This window comes from Scomber japonicus, chromosome 22 (assembly GCF_027409825.1).
Source record: "Scomber japonicus isolate fScoJap1 chromosome 22, fScoJap1.pri, whole genome shotgun sequence".
NCBI classification, from domain to species: Eukaryota; Metazoa; Chordata; class Actinopteri; order Scombriformes; family Scombridae; genus Scomber; species Scomber japonicus.
The window spans coordinates 6,915,355-6,926,028 of NC_070599.1; the positions used below are offsets into that span (position 1 = coordinate 6,915,355).

Below are 10,674 nucleotides of genomic sequence, written 5' to 3' on the forward strand. Positions count from 1 at the left end.
AAAAAGGACAGTGTGCATTTGAAGCTGATGCCTTGGCTCCCTGAATGCAGCTCTGTCGCTCTGTTTCGCTCTCTCACTCTGCAGCTAGAGGCTCGCCTGAGGTAACAGCTTCTTGCTTTAAGGGGGTGGAGTGGGGTGAAGGGGGAGTGCCTTACTAACAAACAGGGTCCAGGCCGGTTAACTGCAGGACCCCTCAGGGACGCAGGGTTCTGCTTTATTCCAACATATATAATAAAAAGTGATGATGAAAGAGAATTGGGGAGTGTGAGCAGTAATAAGCTAAGCAGCTGTTTTCTAACACTTCTCTATATGGTGCTGCCAAGTGGAAAAGCACTGCTGCATCAACCTTTTTAACTCATAAATGGTGATGTTGTGTTTATTCCACTGCCAGAGAACAGGCAGTAAATGTGGAAGGATAACAATATTTTGTCACACTACTGGATATCATTTCCGGTCACAAGCTGAATAAGAAGTAAACGTACTCCCACACTATATGACTGATGAGGCTGGGGAAGATGACTTTTCAAATGTAAACCAGAACTGACTGCTCACCATCTCCCAAAAAGTGCCATCTATATAATGTAGCATCATAAATCTATAGATTATTAAATTAGGACATCAAACTTCCCAAATTTAACAGACAATGACAAAATTATACACATTGGTTATGAGTAAATCATTATGCCCATTTCCCTAACTCCCGTCTAGTACACACTAATGACAGAATACCATTTTAAATAAATAAATCTCAATCAGACTGGAAATTGCAAATGCATTGGTGAGTGAATTGAATTAATTTTATATTGATTTTAGTCGGTTTGTCAAACTGATGTAGTGTAGTAGCCACAGAGATCAATACATTCAATATGCTGATGTTTGAATTAGTGTTGTTTCTTGTGAAAAAGAAGTGGCTCATAAAAGATGTTTTCTCTGACCTGATGAAACTGACTTCTAACAGCATGCATCCACAACCATTTACATCTCATTAAAAAATATATAGATTCAAATAAAAACATGACAAATAGCTTCAACGTTTGGTGGAAGTCAAGCCTCATGGAAACCTGAAAGACTATCCATAATTTGTTCAGTAAATGAATGTATTAATATCACAGCATTCATTTCACTCATTTAACCTCTAATTACGCTGAGTTGAGAGCGCATAGCATTCACTGGCCTGTGCTGCTGTTTGGGGGTCAACAGTGAACAAAGCCACGGCCAGCATCAATTATAAAAACAATGGCCCGCAGAGGCACATAGCGGCTTCAATTACAACCCCTAATGGTGAAAGGCTTGCCTGTGACTATTTCATAATGCAGGCTGATGGTAACAAAATCTACAATCATAGCAGAAAAGATGCACCTACACACATACACTACTATATTTTGTTTCAGGTAATATCTCTGTTTCAGGTAATATCTCTGTGTACGTCTCTGTATAAGTATAAGTGTAATATTTGTGAGGTCAGTTTAAAAAGAGAAATCATCAAGCCGACAGTGATGGTCTCTTCTTGACAACGTCCCATTTCACCAGGACAATATCAGTGTAAATGAGCAAAAATGCTAAAACCTTTGCACGGCAGACATGGATGAAGGAACAGCTGAGTATTCAAATGGACGCGACAGGAGACACAGACTCTACAAAGGCAGCAGTGGGATAAAGACAGTGCTAGAAGGAGATGAGATGGCATAACCTTCTTAGAATTACAAAACGTCTGCTGTCATATAAAGTTTTTCAGATTTTACTGAGTCCACTTTTGGCTGACACTCATTATAAAAGGATTTTTAAAGTCTAGAAGACAATATTTTTGTAGTAAATTAGATCTTTGTGTCAAAAAAGCTTCTATTTCAATGTTTAGTCCACATGGCACTACAGGCTGTCAAAGTGTGGCTGTTGAATGTGCATGCTGAGAAGATTTATGTAACACAATGTGGTTAAGATCACATGGTTCAAAGTTGGCTCTTCTCCTTTCCATTTCTGCTTCAGGCAGACTTGAAGGCAACTTCTTAGTGTCAAACTCCATTCTCTCTTGGTATGCTCTAATGTGTACATCAAAGCCTGCCACTTACAAAGCCTTGTATTCATGAGCATAGAGCAGCTATCAGTAAAGAGGACAGTAGAGAAAACCAACATTTCCTCTGATCACTACATTCTCACTCAGTGTCCTGTTAGTGTTAAATTTGTACTTAAAGGATATTTTTGATGACAACCTATATTCCCACTTTTTTTCTCAAATAGTATACAAGACATTAGTCACTTTTATTCATCTCTACAAAATAATAACACTTGTTTACTCAACGGTTTTTAAAATAACTGATCAATACACAATCATTTTCTTTATGTACTGAGTTCGAGGGTTGACTTTAGTGTCTAAATGCTGTTCATAAGTGCTTCAACAGTTAACTAACTGCCAATCAGAGTGAACCTTTTACAAAGCTAATTTTGGCTGTCAGCCTTTAATTGCATCATTATTGGTGATTGATTACGAAGGTTCAGAAAGGTGTCATTTCTGTCCTTATTTAGGCATTAAAATGATGCTGACATTACATCAATATAAATTAATGATACAGACAGCATCGCTATTTATTGGATTTTTGTTGCGCTAAATCAGACAGTGATCTGGTTTCTCGCAAAACTCTTATTACAATTCTTGATATTTTAAGTTTCTTTGCTGAATATAGGAAATGAACACTGGTTTTTAATAAGGGCTGTGCGATATGACTTTATATATCATGTGATGCGAGAAAAACATTGACCGTTTCATATTTTTCTCAATCATTTATATCCTAATGCAAAACACACTCTTACTAGCTATATTTTTCATTATTTGGAGACTTCTTTCATGCAGATTACATTGTTAAATTACTGAGTTAAATTATGGACACATGATGTCTGTCTCTCTGCAGCACAGAGAGGGCTCAGCCCCGCTACCGCTGAGAAAGACAAGAGGAAGTATTTTTATACTTTATACTTATACTTTATTCTGCCTCGCTATTCTTTATAAAATGGCCAGACACAGAATGGAGGGACAGCATTGCTTCACCAATAAGCGGCTGCAGAGGTAGTCACAGAGCTGGATCCACTGACACTGTTGTGTCGGCAGCTGTGGTCAAGCAAGCTAGAGAATGTATGAAGAGAGGGAGCACTGGCAGCGAGACAGTCGGTGAATCAGATCAATAACACGTTATTTTCATGTTGTTTCAAATCGGTTACATTCAACAGCACAAAAAAACTTCCCCACACACCTCCACTCAACCCTGCAGCTCAGCCTCAAGTCTCTGAATCCAGAACACACAGCAGCAACATCATGCTGGCTTTAATTGGTTCAGTGTAAAAAAGTAAATACGTAATGAGAGATCTTCTTTACAGTAACGATGTGGGATCTTTGTATAAAAGAGCTGTATGGTTCATGGCAGGTGGAGCTGAGCTCTCTGTATGTGGTGCTCCTGAGAGAGTGTGTTTTCCGCAGACATGGTGAGCTGTGCGCAGGGCAGAGCTCATAACCACTAAGAGCCTGATCATTGAAACTTAACTTAAACTCCACTGCTGCCTGGATGAGCTTAAGACTACTGGACAAGACTCAAAATGAACACTGTAAGCAGACTATTTAATTACTATAAGCAAACTATTTAAACAGCATTTGTATAGGAATGATTCTGTCCCAAGCTTTTTGATCCATTTAAGCAGTTCATCACTGTAATTGTGATCACTATAAACAGTTTCTACTGTATTAACATTAATGTTTTTTCTCTCTTAAAAGCCTTTTCTTCATCTGTCTTTGAAGGACAGATACTGTACCTTTCACTTGTCCTGCAATTTTCTATCATTATCTGGTGTCAATGAAGCATCTGTTTTATTATTTCTTTCTGTAAAAGCCCATTATCTATTGTTTTAATGATTCACATCATTGTGCTTTGTTTCCACCCACATGTGAAAATGCTGTTTTTGGCATTTTTTCAAACAGTTCCTTTACTAATGAGCTGCTGCATTGAGTGGCAGCCATAAAGGATGCATGTTTGTGTTTGAAATGATTGGTCAGTTTCAGACAAATATTATATCCTGCATAAGGATGGCTTCTGATTGCTAGTTTCATTTTGGATCTGGTTCCCTGTCAGCAAAATACCCAGATCCAATGATAATGAACCTCTTAACAAACCTTTTATCGGTCCTCACTCCTTTAGCAGGCTTCTGATTTTTAGCAGACGGTTGCCGTCCATTACAATGACAGTCATCAACAGTGGCAGATTAGATCAGGTTTAGCTCATTAGGAGCCAAGCATGGGTGCCAGGGACCTTTCCACCCTGGCACCTATGCTTGAACTAGTCAATTTGCAGTTAGTATCACGATTGTCTCTGTAGTGCCCCCAAATTACTTTTAGTATGATTGCGGTGCTAGGGTTGCTTGAAAACCCAAGAAATTTTTGCACATGCATAACAAGTGGTGAAATTTGATATCTGATATAGGTCTTAGACTTGGGTGTGACAAAATGGCTTGAGGGTGCCCACTAGAACATTTCAAAGACAAAGCCCCTACCTTTACATTTTATATATATATGTATTAAATTTATCAGGCAGATGTCAGATGTAAAAAAAATAATCTGAGTGATTTTGAATTTAGTAGGTGACATTTAAATACCTTTGCAATACTAGATAGCAAAGCTTCTGAGTTTTCATGGAACACCCTTGGAATTGCATGCATGTCAAATTTGGCCAAACTATGAAATAGGAAGTTGATGTAAATCCACTTCACATTGTCTAATCTGAGTCCAGGACTGAACACATCTACATGTCAATATTGAGTCATAGCACCACTTACTGAAAACAGGAAGTCTGCCTTATATGATAAACACCATCCCGTTTTCATGAAATGTACATGGTGTACACATGATATACAGGAATATGACATAATTCTCAAGTGCCACATGATGGACACAGGAAGTGATCGTTATCTCCTAAATGTGATGTCCAATATTCATGAATATGTATATTCATATCAGTAGCTCTCTGGTAAATGTATTGCTGCTTTAAGGTGTAATGTATGTAGTATTGCCTACAGGTAGCAGCAAGTAAGGCCTAAAGGATATATATTTTATCAAATGTACACACACATTCTAACATGACATCTCTTACACTGTGAACTGCACAGAGTAAATATTTGACCCATTCACACAGTGTCTGATAATAGTGTGTTTTTTAGTTCAACAGGGACCAACACTGAAGCTACTCTTCTCTAGAGAAATTATCTAGCTGATCACCACACATCTCCCACTTAAATGTGATCATATCAACATTTTAAACTAATTAAACAACACTAATGGAAACAACTTTTCAACTACCCCCCCAGTGTTTCCGAGTGGTAATATTGTTTGTGCTACTAACCCTAACCCTAACCCAAACACAACCAGATTGCCTATCTAGACCCTAGCTCTGTGAAGAAATGATCAGCTCCGTTTTGAAAAGAAGAGAGAAGAAATAAACATATTCTCACTGAATTGAACTGACATTGTCACAATTTTAAATTCAATTTGGGAATAGGCAAAAGTTATTGAATGATGTGCATTGCATATTATTAATAGTTTGAGTATCATTATTGGTAGCTTTGCTAACTGATTTCTGGAGAGTTTTCATCCTGTTATCTACAGTAGTTAATGGGAAGAATTGCATGGAGAAAGTGACGAATATAGGCAACTAATCTCAATGTCAATGGTGTTGTGTGGCTTTTACAATTTTTACATTCTATAGCCATTACACTGTGCAATTAACATTTGCTTCATAATGATAAGTTAAAGCAAACACCTTGTCTATTTCCACTTAAATAGTGAATCAAAACCTTCAGTATTCAAAGTAAGGAGGTTGAGAGAACTAGGTCTGCCCCCTAAAAGTCACTGAGTTGATGTATTAGTCGAGAAGCCCCTGAGTCAACTTGCATTTTGTCAGGCGAATCACTGGCTTTTTTTTGTTTAAGCCACGTTATTATTAAAAGAGTAACTCAGGGTGACAGCATGACAGGCTGTAAAGTTTTACCGGTTTTTGTCTCTAAAAGACCTAAAAACATAACTCTGATGGAAACAGTGAGACAGCCTAACAGAGGTGTATGAGCATCTCTAGTGTCTGACTGACTCTTATATGCTAACTGAACTAATAACAGGCTGAACATTGTGTGTATTTGTGTGGAAATCTGACATTTTCACATCAGCAACAGCATTAAAACACAAGTTTACAGGTAAAACATGAGTCTCGTGCAGCAGTTATGCTTTGCAGGTGTGCTAGATTGTTCTGTAACCGAAACCTGAATAATATTTTTCGTAGGAGGGCAAGTTGAGGAAACAGTCAATAAATAATAATGTTGTTCAGGATATAGGCCTATAAGAACCAAATATATGTAACAAGATAAATATATGAATTCACGTCACGCCCAACTAATCTGAATATCTGATTGATGCAAATGGCCCAGTTCAGCTACTTGAGTACTTTGGCATCACCTCTATTGTATTGAGGTAAATTAATGTACAGTTGTTTGCAGTTTTAGTGATCTAGGAGCTCAGTCTGATTCTATTGATTGTGGAAAGCATCAGCTAAATGTCTAAGTGATCAAGTAGCACATCATGAATCATATACAACTAGACACGTGAATATATTGCAAGTGCCACATCTCATCGTTAAAAATGTTCCCATGAAATGATGCGTTTTTTTCAACTGGGCAGACGGCAGCCCTTTAAAAAATAAGCTTTCCTTTGACATGGCCCCTTCACTACAGCACTAAGGCAGCAAGACATGGATTTGTTATTAGTACAGACATCTAGAGTGTCTTAAAACCAACTAGAAGTGAGAGACCTTTACATTCCCATCCATGTGTTAGATAAAAGGAATAAATACACTACTGAACTAGCAGTCAGCCATAATGACCCAATTTACAATCCTCAAACCAAAGAACATCTCTGAAAATAAATGAACACTGAGCAAATGAATATCTGCTGTCTTTCTCGTTTTTGCTCTCCTTTTCATTTCTCACCAATGATTAGCCACTGCTATCTCTCTCTCCCCTCTTGTTTCTCTCCTCCATACCTCCATCTCCATTCCCTCCCTCTACTTCTATCTTTTTCTCTCTCTCTTCATTTCAAAAGGACAAATGTTTCCTGCAGTCACTGTAGCACTGCATTGGTATTCTGCTCTCAATTTAGCCGAGAGCCAGGCAGCAGTATCTGCTTGCAGCAACCACACAGCAATCTGACACAGAGCACACACAGAGAGGAGGAGGAGGAGGAGGAGGAGGAGGAGGAGGAGGAGGAGGAGAAAGGGCTTCAAGAATTAAAAAGGAACTGTAAAATATGAGAGGGAGACGGGAAGAAAGACAGAGATGGACAGACGTACATGGTTGTCCAAAAGTGACATCATTTGCTGAGCTACAGGGTCTCTTTAACAGCTATAACTCGTCTGGCAGAAATGAAGGATTCTGCCTCTGTCTGGCTACTTCAGAGAGGAAAAGAGGGAACAATACAGCTTCTCGAGCTACTAAAGACTGTTCTAGACTTTCTACATCAAAACAACTTCCAGGCTTTGATCTAAATCATGGCTGTACGCTGATTTTATTCTTATTACTTCTGATCTTTCAAAAGCAGTACTCCAACAAAAAATTTGAACAAAATATTTTGTTTGGGTTGATTTCTTTTTCAGCGCTGTCAAAGCTTATCTGGGAGTGCCACAAAAATGCAAGACATCAAACAATTAGTACATAACTGCTGGCAAATTAGTAATCTACCTTTTGAAGATTCAGTAATTACAAGTCATTTCATCACACAGGACAAGGTAGGTGCTATTCAGTCTATTGATTATGGAGAAAGTTGTGTTGCAATATTAATAATACATATTATAACAGCACAAACTGGAGATGATGTGGGATGAAGTGCTTTCTTCCTTATTACAAATGATCTAGACAGAGCAAGCAATTTCTAATGGCTGAGTAGGGAATGAGAATTCACAAGCAAGGTGTGGAGATGCAGACAGAATGAAAGTTAAAGAGAGGAGGGAGATAAGTGCATGAGGAGGGGAGGCGGGAGTAGGAAGTGCTGACAGCGGGTAAAGGTGAAAGAGAGATAAGTGGAGTAAGGGAGTGAACTCGGGAGAGACAGAGAGAGAGAGTGAGAGGGGTGGAGGGAGGTGAAGAGAGATGGAAAGCCCAGATAGCCTTGAGAGGAGAAAGTAGGAGGCGGATGAAGGAAATGCTGCGGGACGAAGAGAAACAGAGAGATGGATGAACGTGAGGGAGGGAGGGAGGGGCGGAGGACGTAGATATGGAAATGGGATGTGTCAGTGAAAGAGGGAGCCAGAGGTTTAAAACAGAACACAGTTTGACATGAGCTGACAGCACAGGAGCACATCCCAAGAGCAAATGAAGGCAAGAGCAGGGTGCACGCCACAGACAATAGGCTTGGAAAGAAGAAGAATGAAATAAACAGAAGGAAACACAGAGAGCCCATTAAAAAACAAACCTACAGTGTCTGATTTTGCATTTGAAATACTCTGTTCAGATATTCAGCACCTTTGATGTTAAGTACTGTTTTCAAAAAAAAAAAAAGAAAAGAAAGGCCACATTTAATTTAACACCTGTGCCATGTCTAAAAATCCTGTATGACTTACATATTCTTAAGTTTTTTTTTCTTCAACAACTCAGTCTTTCAAGCAAAGAAACTTCTGAAAAATATTATGATGAAAGAACAATGAAAATAGCTTGCTTGCCAGTAGCCTTTTCAGAAAGCACCTCACCCTCCTTCCTCTCAGTCCTCATTGACTTTACATCTACACTACCCTCGACATTAGTTGCTGCCTAAAACCAAACAAATGAATCACTTGTTACCTCTCTTCAAGAGACCTGGAAAAGGTCAAGAAAAGACTATTTTAGTATAATTTATACACATCGGAACTGTACAACTCATGTTACTATGCAAAACCTCTCATGGCAGTGACGCTTAAGGAGACGGAATTGCTAAGAAGTGACAAACCCGCCAAAGGTAAGGGCAAATCTGCAACATTTCATGACATAACTTTCAGGAACCAAATAAACAGAGTTATCTTTGCCGAGGGGAGCATACTGTGCTAGCCGCTTGTACTGCACGGAATTAATGCAATGAAAAAAAAGCACAGAGCAGGTGTTTGTTCCTTACCTTCCTTGCAGTATTTCCCCTTGTAGCGGGTGTGGGTGCAGTCACAGTGAACCTCTCCATACTGAATAGAGCAAAACCCTCCATTGAAGCACGGATTCTGTTTGGTGCAGAGGTACTCCAAGTCACTCTGGATGCCCTGGCTGTTTAGCAAAGTAGGAGGCATCTCTCCCACCTTCAGATTGGAGATCAAGCCCAGGAAAGGTGGCTCGTACTTGACTGTGCTGGATGTCAGTGCGGAGAGACGTACATCGGGTGGAATCCCGCCTACAAACAGGTCACTGACCACGGCCATCTCCTTCCTCTTGGACTTGACCTCAGCCACTTTTGTCTCCCCGTCCACCATCAGAAGGGTCTCACGGAAGTTGCGGGTGAGCAAGACCATGTGCCAGCGGTCATCGTTCACCCGTGTCTCCATGTGCAAAGTGGCCGGCTCGGCACAGTGGATGGCGAAGCGCAGCTGGAGGCGCCCGCCAGCGATCAGCAGCTCCAAGAAGTCACAGTTGCCACCGTCATCCAGGTAGAGTACCAAGGCTTTGCTGATGTTGGTCTTGAGGCTAAAGCTCAGCTCACCCACTGACCCAGCTTCCCAGCGTCCGTAGCGTGCCCACTGACCGGGTGCCCCACCGAATTCCAGCATCCTCACTGTAGTGAGCAGGCTGAGGAGGGCCAGGGGCCACAGGGGCCAACACAGGAATCTTAACTCCCTTGTCATCCTCAAACTTCCTATGTTTCCCCTTTTCTATTAGATGCCTTATCGATTTAAATTAACCACAGAGGTAAGGCCTAGCTTTGCGGTGGGTAGCAGATTTCAAATGTAAACAATAATTTTTATATATCTCTGAACTAAGATATACAGCTCACTGGGTGTAGTAATCCTCACAGGCGCCCTACTCCAATTTTCCTAATGAATCAGCAGAATTTTTCCTTATCTCTCTGATGCTCTAATTCTTGTCCTTATCCTGACTCTCTCCTTCGTCTCTCCATCAGTTGGTGCCTCTGGGACTTGGAGGAAAGAATGAGGAATGGGGTAGAGTATAAGAGGGGGGAATATGATAATTTCAACAGAGCCGTTTTTCTTCAAAAGCCTCTTGGTCTACCCTGAACCAAAAATAGAATCTTCAGTCTCTAGAATCCAGATCTCGGTGTAATTTCCAAGAAATTTCAGCTGCCGCCAAAAGCTTTGAGGAGGAGTTATCCGATCGTGATCTTTCTTTAAGGGGAGTGCAGCCAGAATAAAATTAGCAAAATAGAAAGAGAGCCCAGAGGAGACGGGTGTCAGAGCGTGCTGGTGTCTGCCCGAGCATGAGATGCAGTCATGGTTTCAGTGTAAACCCATTCTTCTCCTGAAACCTACTGACTACAGGGCTTTAGGTAGGTATGGGTCCCATCATTATATTGGCAGGTGGGGATCTGGAAGAAACAGACAAAAACAACACTGTTTCAGTGCATTTCATTGCAAAGACATTAAAAGACAGAAAGTCTATATACAAATGTAACCAATTATAAATGAGCTAATC

The 10,674-nt window shown here is 40.1% G+C and overlaps 1 protein-coding gene across 15 annotated transcripts in view; it reads right to left on the bottom strand.

Moving 5' to 3' along the window:
* The window catches only part of nrxn2b (neurexin 2b), a 592,634-nt gene extending 582,765 nt beyond the window's left edge, over nt 1-9,869 (bottom strand). For 12 of the 15 annotated variants that reach the window (XM_053343297.1, XM_053343296.1, XM_053343295.1 and 9 more), the window contains exon 1: nt 9,158-9,869. In XM_053343297.1, coding sequence (XP_053199272.1) covers nt 9,158-9,869 — 712 coding nt within the window. Of the gene's footprint in view, nt 1-9,135 lie in introns of all 15 variants that reach the window. The other 3 variants (XM_053343283.1, XM_053343284.1, XM_053343288.1) reach the window with 2 other exon arrangements.
* Nucleotides 9,870-10,674: the final 805 nt, after the last annotated feature.